General features: G+C 40.8%; 1 protein-coding gene across 8 annotated transcripts; it reads left to right on the top strand.

The window, feature by feature from the left end:
* Positions 1 to 27: 27 nt before the first annotated feature.
* On the top strand, positions 28 to 23,785 carry EXD1 (exonuclease 3'-5' domain containing 1). Of its 8 annotated transcripts, XR_004842203.1 has the most exons (12): positions 28 to 192; positions 1,285 to 1,336; positions 2,863 to 2,993; positions 4,009 to 4,076; positions 5,344 to 5,430; positions 6,536 to 6,640; positions 6,766 to 6,846; positions 10,865 to 11,008; positions 13,825 to 14,016; positions 16,170 to 16,728; positions 17,433 to 17,604; positions 22,089 to 22,170. XR_004842203.1 is itself a non-coding variant. In XM_035895730.1 (10 exons), the coding sequence occupies exons 1-10, from the start codon at positions 90 to 92 to the stop codon at positions 22,419 to 22,421; spliced, it is 1,296 nt and encodes a 431-aa protein (XP_035751623.1). In that variant the 5' UTR covers positions 28 to 89; the 3' UTR covers positions 22,422 to 23,785. The 8 variants fall into 8 exon arrangements, 5 of the variants coding, with proteins under 5 accessions (XP_035751623.1, XP_035751627.1, XP_035751628.1 ...); XR_004842204.1 differs by lacking the exon at positions 22,089 to 22,170 and having other exon boundaries at positions 16,217 to 16,728; positions 17,433 to 18,581; XR_004842202.1 differs by lacking the exon at positions 22,089 to 22,170 and having other exon boundaries at positions 17,433 to 18,581.
* Positions 23,786 to 25,124: the final 1,339 nt, after the last annotated feature.

Here is a 25,124-nt window from a genome sequence, read left to right as displayed (position 1 = left end):
CCCCCCCAGCTAATAGTACTACCCGGTCCTACAGTCGTGCTTTGTTCTGCAAATTACAAGCTTTTACCTCAAACAGTGGAACTTGATGTATGTCTGTATTTTTTTTCCCCTCCCTCATTTCAGTGAAGAACTTGGAAACTGGCAGAAGCACTCCAGGAGTAAAGATGTTTTTTGGCCATGAAATAGTCAATGGTGAGGCTTTTCTTACAGCATTTTGGGGCACAGGGATCATGCCTGCTCTTAGTTCAGCATTTTAAATCCATTTTTGGTCACTCTGCTGAATTCTTCAGTTGCACATCTTTTAAAATCAATAGGACTTAGAATGTTGCATAAAGCATGCAACTTTTGTTCCCCAATTATCTATTGGTGAAATAATAATTCCCCCCACTTTGTGACGATCTTGTGACTGTACTGCATTAAAGCTTGTTAGTTAAATAATGAACGAAGTTCAGTAAGACCACTAATGAATGAAAGTAACCACTCTGAAGGTAGTCATTTGAGATAAGCACGCCCCCCGTTTACATCCTGAAGGCAAATTACATTCATTTTGTATGTGAAAGATTTTCAGTAATGGACTCTGCTGGGAGGTTAAATTGCTTAGAGTTCTAGTTAACTTGGTTTTGCTTTTACTCACGTAGGCGAAAGCATCTCTATTAAATGGTCTGTTTATCTGAGCCTCTTTCCATGATTTACTAGTGATAAGAATATGGGATTATTTAAGAAAAACTTCTCTAGCATATAAAGGTCCTGTGCTTTTCTATTGGCATCTGCTTTGCTTTGGGGACAAGGTGCAAAGTGTTGAGGGGGAAATACCCAGAAGGCAGCCATTGGACTTACCGAGCGGTTAACTGGTTCTGTTCTGCCTTGTTCCTTGTACCTGCTTTATTGTATATGTAATAGTCTGCAAAGTAATTAGTTGTAGTTTGATAGCGACTTTGTTTTTGGTGGGATGCTAAGCCATTAGTCTTGTTTAAATGCTAGAGTTCTGAAATACACCTTATCTAGGCTACTGATGTAAGTTATTTTATATAGGTTTGTACCTCAGAGTGAATTTAAAATTATTTAAACTACACTTTGAGTTCAGTTTCTTTATTTGCATGTATGGCCATGTCCTCTGGTGGTTAGTATCAGTTATGGTTATCCTTTTTTTGGGAGATAGCAAGTGTCAAAAAACAAGCTAGTTGCTGTCAGCACTAGCATATAATTATCCTTTTTTTGGGAGATAGCAAGTGTCAAAAAGTTGCTTGTCAGCACTAGCATATAAATTTTTTGTTTCTATTGCAGTGGAATTGCTGGATGAACCAAATTCAGGGAAGGCAACAGCAATGCTCCCTGAGTACGTTGAAACATTTGCTTCCTTCCACGGTAGGAGAAGGGGTGGGACCTACTTGCTAGGGGAGTCACTGCTTACATTTAGTATAATACTGAGTTCAGACTCACCTGTGTCAAGTATGTATTTCTCTGCTCTGAAGAGGTGAGCAAGGTGGTGAATGGAAGACCTCCACTCTGTAAAAGGTTCATTCAAGCTATTCCTTACAATTTCTGTCTCTTGCTTTTTTCTTTTTTTTTTTTTTTTTTCTTCCCACTAGTGTTCCTAGGTAGAAAAATTTGCTTAGTTTGTTTCCATGTCAGCTTGTAGTTTCAGGGAGGATTTCCTATGAGCATTTCTTCTGTGGTGGAACAGTTCCAGGACAATTGCACAGGGAAGGTTAAGTTTACACAGATGCTCTCAAAACATGTATAAATGTGACTTTGGGAAGCTGATAAAAATATGTTTCAGACTCCTGCAGACCCATGCTCCTAGATGGCTTTGCTTTGAGTCTTCTCACAAGACCACGTTTGAATAGTTTATTCTTCCTCTTAAGAGAAGTAGGAATGAAGTGGTGTCTACTTAAAATATAGTTTAAAAGCACATGGATTTGTGATTAGCAGCAGTCTTCTTGCTTGCTGCTGTCTTGTCTTCTTTCTTCCTGTTAAGTAAGCCTACTACATACTTGAATATGCTCGCCTCAGTAGCAGATTCCTGTGTTAATCCTTTAAGTATATAATTTTAGATACAAGATTCTTCACCTACATCTAAAGGCTGATTGGAAAGGGGTTTTTATGTTTTATTCTATTGAGATAGAGGTACATGATTGTAGTTCTATAATCATAATGGGATGGTTTTACATCGATAGAAGGAAATTTATGCTAATAAGTCATATTCCCAGTGAAGTATTCTTGACCTCAGACTGTCCTGTCATAGAAATTAAGCATCATATGTGATATCTTTCAGTCAGGTGAATGCTTAGTACTCTATTTTTTTCTTGGTCCTGAAATGCTGCCATTTTATAGGATTTAATAACTTCCATTTTGTTACAGTAAAGTTTCAGTGGATATAACTGGTTTACATATTGGTGAACATGTAGAATCACCTTCAATTACAGTAACTGATTGTTATTAATTGTAATTATTGATTCAGTGTAAAAACTTATAGATATTTAAATTGTGTGGGTTTGGGGCTCAGGTCGGGTACTTCATTCTATGTGCTTTGAACTCTTTCTTCCCTTGAAACCATTGCTGATGTTTGCAGTGAACAACTGTTCAGGTTCTGCTTTCACCTTTTACTTTCATAATAAATGTGTAATTTTATCTGAAATAGAGGCTCGTTTGTGCAAAATAAGCTTATTGTTGGGTAGCTTCAAGATTTTCTTTAAGAACCATGCATACTGGATTGGGAAGTTGCTTCACATGCAGCAGTTCATTGTCTGGATGCAGGTAGATGGCATTGGATGAAATAATTTTCCTTATTAAAATGCCCGTGCTGATGGCATGTGTAGTGTTTTGACTTCTGTGCCATGTATGGTTGTCTTGCTCATGCAGGTGCACTTCAGCTGTTGAAGGGAACAAACAAGCTGACACAGGACCAGCAAATTGTGGCCCATGGAGGAGTCCTTGTGTTTCCCTAGAGGGCCAGCTCAGAGCTGCAAATAGCTTAAAATACTCCCTCTCAGGTAATGTGGATATGAGTCAAGCAATATAGTTAGTTTGTCTTTGTCAGACCACATCTTTCTCAGAGGCTGTGATCTCTTGGTTTGTCTGTATTGGAACGGGATGTATTCTGAAAAAACAATGGTCACAAGAAGATAAGTACAGAGCTCGTTGTCTGCAGGCATGCTGTTTGCGTGCAGACACATTCACAACATCAGAAGGAAATTCATCTGCTTTCCAGAATGTTTGCCCTGTTGCTGTCATCAACTGTAAAAGTGGCTGAGCAGCACAGCTGATCTTTTGGAGAAATCAAAGTGCTTCCATCAGTGAGCACTCCTCTCTGCTGATTGTTTTAATCTTATACTTGTTCCTGAAATATACGTGGCATGGTAGATAACTCAAAGCTCAACAAGGCTATTGCTCTTTGCTTCTGTGCTGGCTGTCATGTGCTTGCGTTGGATCAGCTCGTTCTGTTCTCTTAGAACCGTGACAAGAGTGCAAAACCTGTTTGGGCTAAAGGAAGGTTAGCTGCATTTACCTGGGCAGTGGGTGAGAAAAAGAGCAAGGGTTGGTGTGATCTGTGAGAGCCTTTGAAAATTTGTCCTTATGATCTTTCAGTTGACCATTATTTTAGAGTTTAGAAGATTGTCCTTGTGTTGTCATGGATGCATATTATTAACATTGGCATCTTACCTAAGGAGAGCGTAGATTCTTTAAGAGAACCCTTCTTTACCTGTTCATTAGACATTGTTAAGCAGGTGTTAAAGATATTAAAATCTGGCTTAAATTCTCCTTGCCTTTTTTATACTGAAACCTTTTTGTTTCCTTTATGCGTCATAATGACAAAAAGTAACACTGCAACTCACTTCCAAACAGCCAGTGTTTCTGTCAAAAGACAGAATTTTGGTTCATGCTCTAGAACTGAGCAGCTAAACCAGGAAAAGTAGAGCGATTATACAGCTAAAATGCATACCTTGTGCAAAGTTTATTCAAGTAGAGGGGGCGTCTAATTATATGGGGTTTTTTCCTTCCTTTTAGAGAAGAAGGAAGAAGAGAATGTGGAATACACAGTTGTTGATTGTTTCCAGCAGAAATTTGGCCCAGCAGTAAGTACTAATGAAAGCTCTTACGCTGTCCGTACGACTTCTAAGCCTGTTCTGTGCTAATTGTCAGTAGATCTATTAGGTGGGAGGGTTGTGAGCACTAGTTCATGACGTCTTATACTGGAAATCACTTTTGCAGACTGTAGTGAGATTTCAGTAATAGGTAGTAACTGGCTTATTTTAAGTAGAAATGGTATCTGTGGTGACATCAATGTATATTTAAAGTGTGGGAAAAACACGCAGGGAAAGATGCAGTGCGCACGAGTTTGCAGTGGATGGATGTGAATCTGCATCAGTGTGTGTTGGTTGCTGTTTTCGTGTTGGTTGCTGTTTTCAGACTGTATCACCAGTAGCTGAGGTAAAGGGTCGGTATTATTATTTAGCAAATGGTTATTTTGTGTAGGAAGGGAACAACATGAGGATTTGTTGGCATCTGGAGAGGGAATCGACTGTGTTGCTTTTGTAGGTGTTTGGAACTCCAGACATGCCTTTTTCTCTTAAATGACGTATAACAACATGAGCAGACTTGGTAGAAAGGCTTTGTTTCGGAATTCTGAGTTAATGATGGATTTATTATTAAATTTAATATCATTTTTTAGATTCTAAATTAGACCAGCAATATTATAGGTCCTCCACGCCATTTTGTCTTGCAGTAACATCAGTTGCAATTTGGGCTCTTATTATGATAAATCTCTTGCATGTACAGAGGAGAAAGCTCTTGCCCACAGGAAGAGATTTCCCTGCTTACAGAGGAATCTAACTGCTACTTGAAGAAAAAACCTGGATTTTTTATTTCCGTTTATGACTTCTACTCTTGTGTTACATGCATATTACAGGTTGCTTGACCTTTATTGTCCGAAAACTCTTTGTGTCTGTGAGAGTAACAGGGGTTTTTTTATACCTTGGAAAATGAGTTCTCCTTTTTAACTGAAAGGAACATCATCTTCATGTGATCTTAAGGAAGTTCCTAAAACTACATAGGAAATTTTCTTGGGAGGAGATCAAGGGAGTCTATATTCTTTAGTTATCCATAATCTCTGCTAAATCCATCATTGATGTTTCCAGTTGCAGGTTTTCCAGCCAGTCCAGTAACTGGGCTGATACTGTGTCTGTTTCTCTTGCATCACTACATATCTGAGATTCAATGTGGTTTTGATCTGTATTTATATTTTTAAATATGGAGCATGACCAGAAAAATCACAGTTTATTATATGTCCCTCTGGCTATCATTCTCTGGCAGTAGTTATTTTATCCCTGTTTTTTTCATTAGGTATTACACCTAAAACAGCAGTGTGTTGTCAGTATAGCAGGAGAAGGTGTTAATTTGTGTCGTCATGGAAAACTCTCATGGCTTGAGGTAAGAGGCAGGTATTTCCCAAAACGTGCCACTAAACAGAGGCATAACTGAGAAACATTTGGGGATTAGGGGATTATCTTATGTTTAAGACTTAGTCACGTAACTGTTTTGGTAAGGGATATGATGTTCTTCAAGACGGATCAGGTATTTCATAAAAGACCTGTTACAGAAAGAATTATGCCATTATAAGGCAATATAATAATTACTTAACTTGTATGTAATATATACATTTGTATATAACAGTGTAACATATTTGGTTTGCCATCTTTATATACTTGTATACAGGTAGAGGTATTACACTAGTACAGCTATTGAAAAACTGCAAGACCTAATCACAATGCCAATATAATTGAAGGAGTAAAATCCATCTAAAGGTGATACAGTATCTTAATTAGCTATGAGATTATCAATGTCTGAAAAGGAAGGGACAGAAAGGAGAATAGCTTAATGTGTTAGCTCGAAATTGTCTTTGTTTATTTTTAAATCAGTTTAAAAGTAAGTGTGTTTATTCAAAGCAAGAACTTGTGTGGGAGTTCATGCTTTAAACTTAACTCGTTTATGCAGAAGTAAGTGTCCACAAAATGTTTGCTTTGGTATGGCTAAATTGCTTTTAAATAACAGCTTTTGTTAAACCATTATGAATTTGAACACAAACAAAACCTAAATTTTATATCCTGTTTGAAATGCTAGGATGGAAAATGATGTCCTTTATTTCTTTAGTAGTGGTCTTTGACAATGAAAGGAATGTCATGGGCACAAGAGTTTTGTTGAAAGTGGTTCTTTAAAAATGCCACCATAATAGGTGTAGGAATTTATTTTAAGTACTGTGCATAGGATTTGCTCTTGATATGTCTTAAAATGCTGTATTTACATGTGTAGTAGACTACTGGGTCATTCTTTCTAATTATTGTGAGAGTCTGTGAGCATCTCTGGGAAAAAAGCAAGACTTGTTTATGGATATTTTTTTTTATGGACCCTGCTCTTCCCAAAATAAGTCTGTACATAGGAGGTTATGGCTTGTGGGCAACAGTGCTCTCTCACCTACTTTCAAATCCTTTGTTTTTCTGTCCCTCGCTCATTTTCTCTGCAACTGAATTTGTTATAGATAGCAACAGAGAGATGTATTTTTCTATTTGATATCTTCCTTCTGGGACCTCAGGCTTTCAAAAATGGATTACAAATGGTGCTGGAAGATAAAAACATCTTGAAGGTAAGGGTACAGAGCATGTGGAGACATTTGTGGTGGCAGAGGTCATACACATATATAATGATCTAGCTGCACCAAGAAGGTTGCAGTTGGACACAAGTTTGTCAGACAGCTCTTTCTTGCTTCAGGTCATGCATGACTGCCGCTGGATCTCAGACTGCCTCTTTCACCAGTACGGTGTCCTGCTCTGCAATGTCTTTGATACGCAGGTACCATTCAGATATTCTGGTTGGGAACAAAAGTTTCAACAAGAGAAACTTGAGCCTTGTTCAGGGCATTCTCTCAGAGAAGGTTTAGCATTACTAGACTGTGACAGTTGTTGAACCATGTAAATGTAGCGGGTTTGTTCTAGCTAAAAAGAACCAGCAGGGAAGGCTGATGGTGTTATTCAGAGTCTTGTGTAAACTCATTTTAAAAGGTGGTTAATATCTAATACTAGCAGCAAGTTTAATATGGTTTTTTTAAGATGTATTAACTGGTCTTGATCAAACTTGACACAACCTGAGGCTACTGTGACTTTAACAGGAGCCAGGTCAGCTTGTGCTTTATAGTTTTTGTTATTCTTTCTGCCCCTTTCACAAGTGTAGAAACAGATTCAGGCTGCAGGTATCCAGCACGGGAAGCACCTGCTAATGAAAGCAGTGGTGGAAGTGAGAGAACAGGCCAGGTTACCATAGAAATCTGTTTTTGCTGGTTCTGGCCCTGGTGGTTGTGGTAGTTAATGTTGCGTGGCTAACAGGAGAATTAGAGCCTTTCAAGAGAGAAGAAAATAACATAATGGCTATGATATTTCATAGTGGGCATGGATATATTATGCGTAGTTATGTATGACTTGTCCTTGCCTATATACTGACTTTTGTGTCACAGATATGACTGCCTGTAGTAACTCTTCAAAGCCCTAATCTGGGCTACGTCATAAGCTTTATACAGCAGAGGCTTCTCTCAGTCCCCTTCTGATCTTAGTTTGGCCTTTTGCCCCTAAAATTATGTTATTCCATTACAGGTTAAATATCGGTCAGTGTCAGTGTTAAGTCTTGACTGCATGAAAAGGTAGGGGTGAAAATTCCCATCAGTGCTCTCAACTGTACTGGCCAGAACATGTGACCGACACAGTGGAAATAACTAACCAGAACTGTCCTCCCTAGGGTCTGAGGTACACAGAATTCCATTCATTGTCCTGTTGTCTTAGTATGAGATGACATGCATGCTTTTCTTGCACTGATAGATCTCTAGGCTTAGATTCAATTACTCTGATTTGTTGGCCTGAATCTTACTTCTAATACAAGCTAGTGAAGTAGTCTGGTTTTGGCTACCCTGCAGTGTACATGATATTATGGAATTAAGCTGTCTTGTCTTCTACTCTGTACTACTGGAGCAAATAGCTGGGCGGTACCTCTGAGAGACATCTACTCTCATAGATGCTTTTTGTGAAGCACTTCTTAGAGATGGGAACAGGTGAGACTCTGCTTAAAAAAACACAGCAATGGAGAACTCTGGGTTAGATGAGATCCTGGCTGCATAATTTCAAACATGTTATTGGGTAGTTGCTGCAACTGTTTATTCCTTGCAATAAGTAATCTAATTAACACAACATTTAGCAGATGGCAGTGAAAGGTTTTTGATGTTCACTGACCATCTTCCCCACCAATGTTCTTATAGTACTTCAGCATCACCTGTTGAAGTGACTTTTAATGATAATGTTTGTGGAAGTCTCATACTGCTATTTCATATTTGACTGCCTTGGGGGGGTGGGGGCTGGTGTGTGTCCCTGTTGGGCTATAGCAGCCTAAAAAGCTGCATAGCGAGCAGACAACTATCTGTTGCCAGTTCTTACATCCCTAACATTGACTTCTGGACACTTTTACCCTGCATCATGAAGATAGAGCATTCTCACGCTCTGAAATCCCTGCCTATTGTAAAATGTTGTTGGCTGCATATCTGTGTACTACCAAAAGAAATAATACAATTCTTCATAGAGGTATGTGCTGAAAGAATAAAGAAAATTTGACAGCTTGAGACTTTCCATAAGACAGAGGTCCATGTAAGGTTTAATCATAAAATGTACAAGTGAAGAAGTCACTGTTGCTGTCTGGTTCCACAGATCTATGCACATACACTACTCTTCAGCGTGTGGTAGGTTTTATGTCCTTAAATCCAAGCCATTAGCATGCAATGGCTTCGGACAAATATTTTCACAGTGAAAGCTAAAACATTGTTTTCATTGTGGGCAAGTTTATTCATTGTTCATTCACATTAGACTTTTTATGAATATTGATTGCAAAGATGCTTTCATTTTTGTTTAAATATTTAAGTCTTTTCTTTCTTTGTTTGGAAAGCATTGACATTTTATTAGAAACTCTCTCTCTAACCATCTAGAAGAATGGAATATATTTCCATAGATTTGATCATCTTTGTTTTGACTTTGAGTAAAAGTAACTCATTGCTTGAGAAGGTCTTTCCTGAGGTGGTTCTTCATCTGCGTTTGGCCACTGAGAGAGAAAAGTCAGAGAAGGTTTTAGTGGTCAGAAGTACAATACAAAGGATTGTTCAGTAATGAGTGAGGGAAACTTCCTCTTTACCTGGTGATTTGTGCTTACAATTCAGTGAAGGTCAGCTTCGCCTGGGTCTTCTCCATTGTATTCTCTTCAGTGAACTCATCAGTTTGAATTGTTGCAGTTCCTTTCTCCAGGTGTGTTTCCTGCCAGTTTTCAGCTGGTGGTTGTAGACTTCTTTGGACTGCAGCAATGTAGTCAGCCTAGCAGGAATACAGGCAGTCCTAGGTTCTCTGTCCAGCCACAGAGCATAGGAGGTCTCACGTTTCTGTCCTTAGACCAAGACTGCTTTTTCTACTTGTGGTGTTCTAATGTTTTGCATTTTCTTCATAATACCTTCATACAATCTTTTATTCCTTGGAAATTCAGTAAATGGCTTGGATTAGCTTTCTTCTGGTAGGCTTAGCAAATACATGGCTTCTCTCCCAGAGAAGGCAGCAGCTAGCTATTTAGATGATGCCTCAGAGACAGCTTTGGTCATTAGTAAATGATACCAGCTTGTTTGCCTTTGCTATTGGACAGGAAGAGATTTTTTTTTTTTTTCCCCCAAAGACTTTATAGATAAGTTAGGAATGGGGGTTTGGTCTTGGAATTTACCCTCCCTAAGAGGCCAGAACAGGTCAGTTACAAATCTGTGGTCACTATTGCAGGGGCTGAGCTGGTGCTGCCAAGCACTACATGGTCTGGTCCAGGTAGCACATGGGCAGCGTGTGGTAGAACAGCTGGAACAGTGGCTTCGGCTGTAACCCTTGCAGTAAAACTGGGCTGCCCTGTAAACTCATGGTTTTGTTGGTGGGATTTGTGGATGCTTGTGTTGAGATGCCCAAGGTTTCTCAGGAGTAGAAAAGGGCAGTGAGAGGTCAGTGGGAATTTCAGGGGACCAGAGTGGGAATCTGGGCTCCTGAGTAGCAGAGAAAGTCTGAAGGGTAGGTTGTTCTAATAGCAGATAGCTCAGTCTCAGATTTTGAATGTGGATGCAGGCCTTTTATTTTTAACTCTCCATTGCCCTGGTGAGTGGACTCTTCCAGGCTTCCCTTTTCCATTGTCTTCTCTCTGCACCTGTATCAATAGTCCCACTCATCTTTGTGTTCCCTGGTTAGGGACAAGAATCAGGGCTGTTCCTGCTCTTACTGCAAAAGGGTAAAAGGGATGAAACCAGGATGAGAAACAAGCAAACACCATGCCATGCAGTTGCTGCTGGAGGCTGTTCTCTGCTTCCCTTTTGGCTCTGTATGCTGCCAAAGGCAATATCAGGTTATAGGCTTGCATATTCTTTCGTCATGTTTTCTGTACAATTACATCACTATTTCAGGTTTTAGATAAAAGGCAAAACCATAAGTATCCTGGGGAAGTATCACTGTGTGTTTATGCTCTTCTGATACTGCTCCAAGCCACCCGCTGTCTGGAGGCAAGAGTACTGGGCTAGAAGGAACCTTAGACTACTACAACATATAACTTACATAAGTCATTCTTAAAACTTAATTTACCCTTTTGTGTAACTTAACAGTTTTAAGGAGTTGGATTACTAGCTCTGCAACTGCATGCAGTCAAAATGAGGATTAATTTGTTTGCAGCATACTTTAATTCTAATATGCATCCCCACTGTCAAACGTCCATATCCTTTGCCTTGGGTTAACAGACGCTGGTCACGGCATATTGATCCCTTCCATTGCAGGTTGCTGATGCTCTGCAGTTCTCAGTGGCAACAGGCGGCTTCCTTCCGCACCGTGTCTGCACATTAGAGGAGTGTTTGATGGAGCACTTGAAGATATCTTCCAAATGGGATGCCATCATGAAGTGCAGGCAGCAGATGGTTTCAGTGAGTGATTCAGTGAGGCACCTTCTGAAGACTCAATTGTGAGCTGTGCTTTGCCCATCTTGAGATGTTTCTGTCAGTTTTTTTAAGAGCATGGCACTATGCAGTGGTCGAATTGCTGTAGTTAAGGACATTTTGTAACACTGACTTGGGAGACAGATGCAAGCTTTAGTTGGCAACAGTGCTTATGCTGATTTCCTAATAGCTCATTTGAAATTGAGGGTTTGAAGAACAACAAAGCTTGTACAATAGGGGATATATATAACTCGGGTAAAAAATGTTCTGGGTATCTTAGTGTTTGACTAATTCTGCAACCTCGTTCCAACAGAAGAAGTTGGTTAAAATGTTTTTTTTTGGGAAAGAGGAAACTTTTATTGCCAGCACTATTAGAATGAAAAAATGAGAGTAGCGATTTTTTTCTTGCTTGTGCAGTTCAGTAGCATTTGCCAAATCATTATTCTCTGTTGTCCTTGTTTTTGTTAATCTTTCAGATGGGGACAAGCAAGGGAAAATTTAATGGGCCAGGAGCTCCTAAGATTTTGGGAACATAAGCTTGATAAATAGAATAGAACAGAATAGACTATTTCAGTTGGAAGGGACCTACAACAATCGTCTAATCCAAATGCCCGGTTAAGGGCTTTGTCCAAATGCCCCTTAAACACTGACAGGCTTGAGGCATCGACCACCGTTCCAGGAAGCCTGTTCCAGTGCTTGACCACCCTCTCTGTAAAGAAATGCTTCCTAATGTCCAGTCTAAACCTCCCCTGGTGCAGCTTTGAACCATTCCCACGCGTCCTATCACTGGATACCAGGGAGAAGAGCTCAGCACCTCCCTCTCCATGTCCCCTCCTCAGGAAGCTGTAGAGAGCAATGAGGTCACCCCTCAGCCTCCTTTTCTCCAAACCAGATAAGCCCAAAGTCCTTAGCTGTTCCTCTCAGGACATTCCTTCCAGCCCCATCACCAGCTTTGTTGTCTTCCTCTGGACATATTCAAGGACCTTCACATCCTTCTTAAATTGTGGGGCCCAGAACCACACACAGTACTCAAGCTGAGGCTGCACCAATGCTGGATACAGTGGGATAATCGCTTCTGTTGACCGACTGGTTATGCTGTGTTTGATGCACCCCAGGATGCGTTTTGCCCTCCTGGCTGCCAGGGCACACTGCTGACTCATACTGAGCACGCTGTCGACCAGCACCCCTAGATCCCTTTCTGCACGGCTGCTCTCCAGCCACTCCTCTCTCAATTTATACTTATGCCTGGTGTTACTCTGCCTTAGGTGCAGAATCCAGCATTTGGACTTGTTAAATTTCATGCCATTAATCATAGCACAGTGCTCCAGTCTATCTAGATCCCTTTGCGAGGCATCTTGTCCCTCAGGAGAGTCAACAGCACCTCCCAGTCTGGTATCACCAGCAAACTCGCTTAATGGTGCATTCAAGTCCTGCATCCAGATCATTGATAAATATATTGGACAGAACTAGCCCTAGAACTGAACCCTGAGGAATACCGCTGGTGACCAGCCACCAGCCAGATGTAGCCCCATTCACTACTACCCTTTGAGCTCTGCCCTTCAGCCAGTTCTTCACCCAGCACACTGTGAACCCACTCATCCCACAGTTGGACAACTTGTCCAGAAGGATGCTGTGAGGGGCAGTATCAAAAGCCTTACTAAAATCCAGAAAAACTACATCCACTGCCTTCCCTTCACCCACTAGGCAGGTGACCTTATCATAGGAGGATATTGAATTAGTTAAATAGTAAAATTAGTTAAACAATATAAATATGCTAGTGCCAGTTGTGGCATCTTTTTTGCTGGGTTTTTAATCACCTGACTTTGCTTTTAGCGGGGCAGGGGGGGGGAACACGGGACATGACTTCCAAAGAAGCTATTAAATATGGGAAGTAATACTTAATGAGACCTCACTATATAGACACGATTTATTTACTGAATAGGAACAATCTCTTTCCTACCAGAGCATTTTTTCTTCCTTCATACTGGTCTTGTAACTTCCTGAGCAAATCTGAGTGGTTTTGCACTGCCTGTTCATAGTCTTAAAATCTTTCTCAAAAACCTGGATTAAATGTTACTTGATATTGCTATAATAGCTACTCAGTGAAACCTCCAATTTGAACACAGCTTTATTTTTATATAAGTTTTGGAATTCTAATAGTGTTGCTCAAAATTTCTGTTTAGAGAATTCTGTGTGGCAAATCTAAACCAAATGACAACATGCCTGCCTTAGTTTACCAAACCAAATCCTCCTGTTGGTCTGATGACTAAAAGTGGAAAATAACTTTGTAATGTGTATGTAGTAAGTATACCAGTGTAAGCCACTCCATAGTGACAATTTTGCTCAGGGTATCGTGGTCAAGCTTAACTGGGGCTCATTTTCTTGTTCTGGTTCCAGTTGTGATGGCTGAAGATGTTACTATCCCCAGCTGATTTCCCAGCTCCCTTGATGGGAGGGGTTTTTTCCCCTTTAGGTCTTTCAGCTCAGCTCTTAGGAACCCAACCTAGTTTCAGAGATAGGTGAGAGAGAACCTAGTATTGTGCTGGAATAGGTATGTGTTGGGGTTGGGGTTTTGGTTTTGGTTTTTTTTTTTTAAAGAAGCAATCCCTCCTCCCAAGCTCCTCCTTCTCTAACATCCACAGGCTTGTATACAGGTGGCCTTAGAAGCTGCAAGTATTCAGTAGCACTGAAAATAGAGATCAGCATTGGGAGATATGTTGTAAACTGCAGAAGAATGTGATGAAAAGCTCTGTTATAGTTTTTGCTACTTAAATAACTGTTTTCATTTGCATTGGGATACACAGGAGAATCCTGACATATGGTTCTTGAGACCTTTTCCAGCTTCTCTGCTTAAAGCCCTTGCTCTGAAGGCTATGTACCTTCTGCTGCTCCACTCTTCTCTAATGGATAATTTGATGTCTGACCTAACAGCTGTAGTACATGGTTATTTAAATGCTTATCGGACTGCACCTGGAGATCACCTTGGGAGCACAAAGGTAGGTATGTCTTTGCTTGTTTCTCTGGTTAGTGATTTGATCTAAGGCTTTGATGGATATACTCTGGAGGACCTAGCTACAGCAGCTTCCTTTTCTGCAACTGTACACCCTACTTGATGCCACAAACCTTGTTTCCTGCGTACAGCAGCAGAAGTGATGGTGTCTATATCTACCTAGCTGCATTTCATGTTAGTCCATTAGTACAAATCCACCTCAAGTCAGTATTGTGGATGGTGAGCTGCAGCTATTAAGGCATGGGCACAGGCACACGTGCTTTCTGTTCACTCTCATCTGAGACTGAGAACCTCTGGGCTCAACAGAGGCTGTGTATATGTGAGGGCATGAAGAGGGACAGGCGATTGTGAAGTGTTGGTACCTGGAGCTGCCAGTTGCTGTCTTGGTAACAGCATTTAGTCCCCAATACTTGTTCTATTTTTCTTCTGTTCTGTCATCTTTACTGCTGAGCTCTTTTGCATGTACTGGCTGTTTCTGAGAAGTGTTGTCTCTTGTTGGCCAAAGATTTTTATTTCTGTAAAAGTATCTCTGAGTTACCTTGTCTTCCTAATTTCTTCTCACCTATGTTATCTTAAAAGAAAAAAAAAAATCAAGTCAAGTAACACTTTGCCTCTTTGGTTACACAGAACCAGTAGTATTGCATGACCAGATACCGTGGAGTGGCTGTTATATGATGGACACTTCTGTAATTGCTTTTTAGTTTTTAAAGGGGGGTGGGGTGGGGAGAAACAACAGTTTTGGTTAAGGAGCTTGACTTCCTGTGCTAATGGAAAGAAGAGGTCCATGCAAGCCAAACAAGCAGTGGTATTCGTGTGGTCTTTTTCTGTCTTCTCAACGAAGTAATCTTAGGAGGGCTTGCAGTAACTATGTAAGACATTGCTGGTATTAAATCTCTGTGAAAAGTGAATGGTCAAACATCCTTATTCATAACAAAGAGACTGAACTAAATTGATTAAATCCTGCTGCCACTCCATTTTTGCAATTGTAAATGTCTTGTAACAGGAAAGAGAATGCAGGTCTATCTTCATGGAATAAATTGTCTTTTTCTTTGCACTGGTTTAACAAAGCACTCAAGCACAGACTTGAATCCTTTGGGAATTACTTAAGGGCTCAGAGCAGTAAATCCCATTATTGAGGATTTAGGAGATTAGTTTAGATAACCACAAGAGGTCATAGTTGCTTCACAGATGGAAGAGAAGAGGTCATGTCTGAAAACCTTTACTTTTTAGAGGAGAGCTGCCAAAATAAGAAGGGTGTTCATAGTTCATGGAAAAAAATGAGCTCAGCATCTGAATTTCCAGTGTGATATGCATGCAAAAGAAGGCATGACACAAGGGAAAAGAACAGTTTGTTAAAGTGAAAAGAGTACAAAATCTGGTTTGCATTGGGCTATTTGTTTGTAGAATTTTTTTAAAGTGGTACTCAGGTTGCTAAAGCCAATCCTTTTGTAAATCCATTTGTTCCATAAGATTAGCCAAGGAATTAATCTGATCCTGAGTATTTCAAATGGCATTTTGAAGATCTATTTAGTGTCATGTCTGATAATCATACTTCTTGCAGTTGCTTTAGAAATCTTGTAGTACAGCTAGTAAAAGTAGCCATTTTCACCATCATTTCACTGTTAATAATTTCTGTTGTTTCTGTATCTTGTGAGAAGATCGTGTAAATGAAAGTTTCTTGTACTTTATTTAAAATCTGCTTGCAATACATATTTAAACTCCAAATACAGAGTTTGGTTTAGTTAAATGTGGTCTGTTAGTTCAGTTTCTTCACTGAGTAAGCAAACAAAGTTAACTTTAAGGGACTCCTTTGCAAGTTGATGGCGTTTAGCTAAACCTGTTTTGGGGAGGGGAAAAAAAAGCTTTTTTTCTGCAACTTCTAGATTTTCTAGCTAGGTCTGTATTAATTCCCTGAATCAAGAAGCCTTTATTCAGATCTGATTGTCAGAATGAATAGTCAAGACATTTACCCTTCCCCCATATTTATTCTAGTGCTTTTTCATGGATATTTAGAAGTAAAGTTCATCCATCACTAAGCTCTGTGTTATGCCTTCTGTGCATTTTGTGGAGCTACAGTTGAAAGTTACCTGGAAAATGCTTTTACTGGACTATTTTACTTTACTACTTTACACTGACCAGTTACAATTTACACTTGTGCTCCACCTTGGACCCTTGGTGAACAACAGTCTGGTACAAAGAGCTTCACTTCATCTTGGAGTCAGTCTCCAACAACAGCAACACTGGAGTCCCTATGCATGATGACTATTCTCCAGACGTGACCTGGCGCAGTTCCAACACTACTTCAGCAGAAGTAATGGATCTCCTTGGATTCTGAAGTAAATACCCATGCCAGGTAAACATTTTGGAAACCTGAAATATGTTATCTACTGCGCTTTCTCCATACTGGAGAACTGGAAGAGAGGCCTCTCTTGCTGAAGCAGGACTGCAGCAAAGCCAAAGACAATAAATGCTCCAGGGCTGTAAAGATATCTTGCACTACTTCGGCTTCTAAATTGGAAGATGGACGTAGTTTCTGAGTGAAGAGGAACCAGCTATGGTACATCAAGCCTTTACTTGAAAGTTGTGGGAGTGAAAGCCACTAGGCAAGACAGTCTCCAAGTTACCGTGGCCTCTTTGATTTGCCGGCACTTGGAGAAGATGACCAGATCTGGAAACTGACTGACTTCCATCACTCCAGGTAAGGAATGCTCTTCTGGGCCCTTCTTGTTCTGCTTTAGTTCTTGGATTGTGGTTTCTGAACAGAACCACCAGGTCTTCAGCCTTCTGACAAAGGGAAAAGTAGTTATATAGACATGCCTTCTGTTGTGCCTCTGGAATGTAAAGGTGTGTCTGAGTATGTCGTACCTGACTAGAGCAATGAATGAGCTGTGCTTCCCTGGCCTGCTCATGTTTCCTCTGATCTTATTGAGTGACATCATGTCAGACAGAAGAATGGTTTTTTTTCCTTCTCCCATTACGACAAACTTACAACATTCCCGTGGAAACTATACTTGCAAAACAAGTACACAGATACAGGCACAGTTTCAATCATAAGTCTTTAAAAATTAAATACTGAAGCTGGATGGAATACGTAGCCACATTCCCTCCCATCTCCAGCTGTCACATGTTGAATCTTAGCTCCTGGATCAGGGTTTGCAACATTGAACTTCAGCTTGGACTAGCATGGTAGCATCTTCCTAATCTTTATTGGGTGACTTCCACATCCAGAAGTTCATAATGCCAATGGCTTTTGTGTGTAATAACAGTATCGGGATATACTTAGTGAAAAATATGCTTTGGCTCCTCAGTCTGAGGCTGTGTATTGAATAATGCTGAGTAATGACCAATGGTGTTGAATGATGACTACTGGAGCAGTTACCTACTCTCTTCTTCTCTTACCAGATCAAGGGGTTCAGCTTCTGGGAGCAGATCTGGACCAGAGTCTTCTCCTCTTCGAAACAGCAGCAAGGAAAAATGAATATGAGAGTAAAAGCCAAGCCTGTTCACTTGCCCTTATGGATCACTGCATACACTGAGAGTTGAGGAAAGACAAGTCTGAATAAGGCTGATGAATGTAATTGTCACCACCCTTCCTTGGGCTCTGTACGCCCAGTCTCCACAGTCTGTTTTCTACACGCACCTCTTGTTCCTCAGTGAGAACTTTGTGTGCTCTAACAGGCCCCCGTTAGTGGCAGAATACAAGAATCACTTTCTGGCTAAACGCTTACCTCCTGCTAGGGTCAGATCATCCTTGTGGCCTTCAACATGTTCAGGAGTGCTTGATTTCAGACTTAATTGCATAATTGTATGTATCTGTGTCTATAATTTTGCCTTGTTTCTTGAACAGGTGGGGGTTTTGTTTTGTTCCAGCTTGTTTCAACAGAAGCTTGTGCTTTCCCTTTACTTAAGACAAGTTTTCATAAATAATTTGATGGGAACAAAGTCCTAGATTGTCAGAGGCCATAGATAAGCTGGTAGAAATGGAGATTAATGACAATTTATTGCTTTCACAGCAATAAACTGGTAAGAGCAGAGCAAGCCACAGTTACGTATTTTGTGCAAATAGTACGTTTGAGTCTCTGATTTGGATGTCATAATTCTCATGAGCAATCACAGCAGTCACTGGTGGTAGTCCTCGTTTCAGCTGAGGTGTCAGCCATCTTTTCTTCGCCTTGATCTTTCAGATGTTTTGATGGAAATGGCAAAGAAACAGGGTCCTTATGGTCAGCCAGTGGGCAGCCCTTCCAGCAAGGCTTCCACCTTGCTTCTGGATGGCACAACACATTCTTTTGTCATTTGATAGTTGTTTCAGCAGTAACAGAAGATGTACTGAGGGGCTGGGCCATGAGCTGCTATGCCAGGTGGGAGATGTGCTGTCAAGGTGTCAGGACGCAACTCCATGGATTAGAGCTTCCTTCAGGAAAGCGTTGCAGAAAAGATGGGTGTCATGCATCCTAGCAGTTGCTAGCAACTGTAAAGTATTGCCAGTGGTCCACAGCAGCCAAAAATGATAATGCAACACCCTTGTTGATGTAGTACTGGGAGAAGAGAATGAAGAAGAAAATAGAGAAAAAAGAAAAAAAAAAAAAAAAAAAAAAAAAAGGCGTGTTAATGATCCTGACAGTTCTGAAAACGTGTTGACACTCTGTGGTTTCTTGTGTCATCACCTGCAAGTAGTAGTTGAGTCTTCTGAATAGTGGATGCTCCCTCCTAAACAACTGATGTTTTACCCACAAACCAGATGCAAAACAGTAACCTCTGATCCTCAGCACTTCGTTATCAAAGCCCTCAGCTTCCCTCTTCGGCATCTTTCTCAAACTGATAATCTTCCTTACCACTGAGGGGGAGAACACAACACAAACTCCCCACCCTGAAAGTCCCTGCAGTTTCCTGTGTTTTCAGCATAACTGTCTGCCAGGAGTAATTGTTCTTCTTGTGGATGTAGACATCAAGTAGAATGGTTTTCTGTGCTTCTACAGCTCTGTCACTAGAAAAGAGCTGGTAAAGGAGCTGTATGTGCTACATTTCTAATTCTCCTTGTTGATTCATATTGTGTGCTGTTAGGTACTTGGAAATGCACCTGCATACTGATGTTTAGGATTTGGATTCAAAGAAGCAGACACGGCCTGAGAACCCATCAGTGTAAAGAAGCAAATGTTCTAGAAGTACAGTGCTTTCTTGTTTAAGTGGTGATAGTTCACAAGCAGAGCTCTGGTACCATAGGGGAGATGCACACCTCCATGCAGCAGAGTTGATTTCCCGATGCACTTAAGGTGTAGTGCGGTATATAATACCAGATAACATGTTCATGACACATGATGGCATAAACTCTGTTCTCTGTCTAAATATAATTGCATGCCTGAGACAGAATTTTTCTCAACTGGCAGGTGAGTTGGGACTGCACACGATGCATGTTAATCATTATGAATATACAGCCTGAATTTTCATGCACCTTGGCTTTAAGTGGTTTGGGGCATGGATTACCTCTCACTGTAGGATACTGTAGCAGTTAGGAAGCTGGATGTGAATTCTTCTGGTTAAACAGAACTGAAGGTGGGGTGTTCTCAAGTAAGTTGCTTTTTTCTGCAATCCTGTCCAAATCATTTAACCTTCCTCTGGATCCGTGCAAACTTCTAGACATAGGTTTTGTGAGGCACAGCTTCCTTTTACAAAAGCGGTGGTAACTCTTTTCCAGTGCATCACATCTGTATATCCGCTCATTCTGTTCTTAGTGTTTCTACTGGTATGCTCATACAGACACCTGACTTACCAGCATGTCGCTTCCTGTATCTTTCCTGGGACCATCTTCCAATCCCTGGGTATCAAGGCAGGTTTTAAGCAAGATATTATAGTTACTAGTTCAGCTCTTCCATCTTCCGCTGTTCAGGAATTTTGGATGTAATCTACATTGTTTCTATTTCAGGTGTTGGTATTAAGTATTTATGGGACAATCTGAAACACATTCTGGGCACATAATGAATGTTTTTGGGTATGGAAATCTCCACATTTTTTATGCTGAATGTAGAAGAGAAAATATCCTGGTTTTTACCATGCTGCTTTTGTATTCTCTCATCATCACTTGGGCCTGCAGCATGGTTGACATTTTGTGCTCCTCTCATGTATGAAGAATTTTTTTTATTAGTTCTGTTACATTTTTGTTAAATATTAATAAAATTATTCTGGCCTGCCCTTTGGTTTTTTTTCTGTAACTTCATCCTTACCATCTTCTTCACTTGCATGGGGCTTTGCTTTCCTGAAGGATGCTTACTTCATAGTCTCCGTTCCCCTAACCTGTAGTCCTGTCAGTTTCCTTTCACTCTTTCTGGGATCTTTCGCTGTTAGGTAGCGTTTACTCTGTGCTGCTTGTATGTTGTCTTGAAATTGTCTCCATGCTACCTGCTAGGATTGAATTTGCTTGGCTGCCTCTTACTACTTTTTAATTAAGCTTCCTTATTTGTGTAATTGCACTTCCTACAGCTGAATGCAACTGTGGATTTTTTTGTTGTTGTTCCTACAAAGTTGGTGAGCATTGCAGTCCTTGTTGAGGAGCAGATGCTTGCATGTAATATTTTGAGCAGCCCCCCATGCACTGCTCAGGACTAAATCAAGGAGTGTTATCTCCTTTCTCCTGTTTCCTAAGCAGCTGTGTCTTTGATTTGTTAACTATGTTGGCTTTTTCCACATAAGTGGTTTGTTGGGTTTTTTACCCATAGAATAGAATACCAAGGTTTTAAATTAAAAGCTGGGAAAGCTGCCTTTGCAGTGGCTCCTACAAGCAAACATGAACTGGTTATGCCTTTTTAGGGGCTTGTCCTGGTTTTGGCTGGCATAGAGTTAATTTTCTTCCTAGTAGCTGGCATAGTGCTGTGTTTTGAATTTAGTAGAAGAATGTTGATAACACACTGATGTTTTAGTTGTTGCTAAGTAGTGCTTAGACTGGTCAAGGACTTTTTCAGCTTCCCCTGCTCGCCAGGTGCACAAGAAGCTGGGAGGGGGCACAGCCAGGACAGCCGACCCCAAATGGCTGAAGGGCTATTCCAGACCATGTGTTGTCATGCTCAGTCTATAAACTGGGGGGAGATGGCTGGGAGACAGGGATCACTGCTTGGGGACCAGCTGGGCATCAGTGAGTGGGTGGTGAGCAATTGCATAATGCATCACTTATTTTGTATATTCTGTATATTCTCTTACCATTATTGCCCTCTACAACTCCCTGACAGGTGGCTGTAGTGAGATGGGTGTCATTCTCTTCTCCCAGGTAATGGGTGATAGGACAAGAGTAAATGGCCTCAAGTTGCGGCAGGGGAGGTTTAGGCTGGGCATTAGGAAAAATTTCTTCAGTGGAAGGGTTATCAGGCACTGAAATGGGCTGCCCAGGAAGGTGCTTGAGTCCCCATCCCTGGAGGTATTTAAAAGACAGGCAGACGAGGTGCTTATGGACATGGATTAGTGGTGGAATGGCAGGGCTAGGCTAAGAGTTGGACTTGATGATCTTAAAGGTCTTTTCCAACCTAAAGTTTCTATGATTCTACGGTTATTATTTTCCTCTGCTGTTTCATTAAACTGTCTTTATCTCAACCCGTGGGTTTTCGGTTTTACCTTTTTTCCAATTCTCTCCCCCATCCAACTGATGGTTGGGAGTGAGCGAGTGGCTGCATGGTGTTCAGCTGCCTGCTGGGTTAAACCACGACAGGGATTTAGAACAACTCCATAGTGCAAAAGGTTTTCCAGGAGACATCTAAATCCTGTATGTGAAGTATTTCTTAAATCTTGAAGATCTTCAGAATAAAGGAGTAAACAATAAATGCAAGTCCAGTATTTTTCCCTTTGGGTTGCCTTTAAAAGACAGACTGGGGGGGGAGGGGTGGCACTTTTTTCCCCTTAGGTATTGTTTGTATAAGCAGGTAGTTGATACATTTCACAGATCTAATGAGAAATGATTGTTCTGTTCCATTGGCTAATTACAGAGGGAGCTCTTATCTGGTACTAACAAAAGTAGAGCATGTGTATGCATATGTATTGTTTTGACTTCTTTTCTGTTTCTTTTTTCCTTATCAGCCCACTTGCACGGAGCTGCCAGAGGAGCTGCATCAGCTGGCAGACATCCAGAAGCTTCGAAGGGAGAAAGCAATAAAAGACTACAGAATGAATGAGGATGGTCTTTTGATCAGACCAGCCATGGAGTTAAAAAAGAGAAGCAATCCACAGAAGGATGGAAACTACAGAGATGACGGGGATTGCTTTCCCACAAATAAAGAGGTGTCTCAAATTGCCTCCTTCTACAATCAGGATGTACTTTGTCAAGAAAAGCATGAAAATAAAAATCAAGTGGTAAATCTGTGGCAGAACCTCAAACCGACCTCAGGCTGGCTAGACGAATCTAATTTCTGATAGAGGTGACTTGATGAGCTTAGACTGGGTATTTGAAGACATCCAAATGAAAAAAAGGGGCTATTCTTCCAAAAGTTCCTTTCTTTATAATGACAGGTAAACCCTTGTTGAATGGAAATAATGATGATCTGTGGAAGGAAATTTCTACTGTGTCTGACTGTTCTTCTCAAGGTCTGTTTTTGAGATCCATTTTTTCGAGAGCTGTTTTTGATTGAAAACAGTGACTTTTGTTTTTCTTGCATTGCTACTAGACCAATGTCTTAAATTGTATTGGTTCTTTTGTTACCTGTTGCAGGTATGTAAAACTCTCATCCAATCCAGATATGTAAACAGGGGAGCTTATAAGATGCCTGTTCATTGAGATTAGAAAGGGTTTGCTTGGAAAAATTAAAAAACCTTCTGGCCAACCCACATAGGCTTGGTTTATATACAGATAAGTCTCTTGGCATAGCTATACAACAGTCTTTCACAGGAGAGTGAAAAAGATCACACCCTGATGAACCACTATGCTGGCAAAAACATCAAAGAGGTGTACTAAGAAAAAGGACTTTTCTGCCAAGTCAGAGTTATGTTAGGCTGAGAAGCAAAGCTTTCTGCTGGAAGTTGCATGCCGTTGATTATCAGCACTACTGTATAAGGCTGTGTAATGCTAATTCGGTGTGTATATAGACAAAAGTGTACAAAGGGGGGGAGAAAGCAGTTAAAGGATGTGTAGCATTCCACCCCCCAAGAAAATAAGATATAAAGGCAAAACCAGCTTATTTCCAGTATACTTGCTTTGGCTGGTATTTAGTAAAAGTAAAGCCCCTCCAGGTGATAGTGCTATTCCACCACGTGACAAAATGAGTGCAGGCTGTGCCTGAGTCTTGGCTTTTTTTTTTTTTTTTGGCATACCACTATATTTGACTTGCAAGCACAGGACTGTTGAAAATTCTTTGCTTTTGAAATTCTGAATTTATACAATGTATACAAGTTTAAGTATTTAAATAAAAAAAAAGTTCCATGTTTTGCCATTCAAATGCTTCAGACAGGGTGGGGACCACCTTATTCAAGTATAAGGAAGGTTTCGTTCTCAGGGTTGTGGCTGTGGGTGTCTGTGAGCCATTTTTCTTTGGATAAGTTGGCATGACTAGATGCTCATGATGTATCTGTGCATTTCTTTTAAATATTGTTAGGGGAAATGTGTGTTCGTTTGGAGGGTTTTGGGTTTTTGTTTACCTCTCCACAAAGAGTACTAGACCAGAAGTACTTAATAGGTCTCTTCTTTGAAACTATAGATAGGACTTGCTTACTTCTGGGAGTGGCAGAAAAATTGGTAGAAAAACTTCCAAGGTTTGCTCTTTGTCAGTATATTTTCTAAATTTTTTTTTTGTAAACCCTTAACAGTATTCTGTAATTAAACTGTATTGTTCCTTTGTCTCAGTTCACTTCATAAAAATAAGAGGTTTGAAACAAGTTTGTCTTACAACTCTCCTTTTGGAAATTGAGTGTGTGTTTCATTTGGTCTGCTTGGAGATGCTGGCAGCGGACTGGGCCCCTCTCCAGCACTGGAGCTTGTGTCATTCATCTGGAGCAAGATTCTTCCAAGCAGTGATGCGTTACCACAAATGAGTGAGGTACTATGCGGAACATGAAGGCTCACATTGTATTTCCAGAACTGAAATCATCTGGGTCCATCCCATCCTATTAGCAGAGAGCACAAGCAAATGGCAATATATCGGGTAACGTCGGGAGGGAGGGTAGAGGAGGTAGGATGCGAAGGCATCAAGACTGGGAGGTAGAAGAGTGGTCTAGAGAGTGTCTCTGTGCAGGGTACAAACTAATTGCTAAAGGTACCCTTTCCACTAAGAGACTGAGCTGCATCCTCAGCCTCTTCCAAGAAGTAAATCTCTGCCTCGAACTGTATTGTAATGGAATAAGGATTTCCAGACAGGGACTTGGACAGCGAAACACTGCCTGTGCCACTGTGTTGCTTTAAGTAGCAAAGCTTTCCTGGGTAAACACAGCTGCAGCTTTCCTTTATCCTCTTTTGGGAAGGGTGTACAGAAAAGAAATAGACTGGAATGGAGTCATGGCTCATTACTGCACAAGATTGAAAATGACAATTTTCTGAAAGGAGAAAAAAAGAAAAGTACTTTTTATTTTTTTTTTATGATGATACATTAGACCTTGTCATGCTGCTCAGGGCCGAGCACTCTGTTTTCTAAACTTGGCAGTAATGCGTGACAAAATCACACACCTTTCTTGAACGGTGTAATTGCTGGTTGTAGTCAGAGCTGTAAGTACCATAACTAATTAGGGACAACGCTGCAGCAAAGTTTCACTGGAGCAGTAGCAATGGTCTGATTTCCTAGTGATTGCGGTGGCTGCTGTGTGCCAGGGTGACAGACAGCTTAGTCATGAAGTACGAATTTCTATCTCTAGGCATTAAGTGATCCGGATTAATCATTTATTTAATGATTTACTGTGAAGGTACTACTTAATGGGTTTCAGGAGGCAGCTGTGCTCAACAGCTAATGGCTCCACCGTGTTTACATGGCAGTGTCCTCAGAGTTAACTCTCAGGCCTGTTCTGTCCCCAGCTTCTGTGATGCAGTTCTTCGTGCGTGACGGAGGGAATGTGATAAAACGCACGTAGCTCCACCACGTACCTCCTTTTGCCTGTGTTGCTGTTAACCCTGACGGTGCCCCGGTTCCACCGCGC

The sequence above is a fragment of the Egretta garzetta genome, unplaced genomic scaffold (genome assembly GCF_000687185.1).
Source record: "Egretta garzetta isolate BGI_Z169 unplaced genomic scaffold, ASM68718v1 scaffold526, whole genome shotgun sequence".
Lineage (NCBI taxonomy): Eukaryota > Metazoa > Chordata > Aves > Pelecaniformes > Ardeidae > Egretta > Egretta garzetta.
Note: the sequence above shows the minus strand (reverse complement) of the source record. Positions and strands in the feature narration are given on the sequence as shown.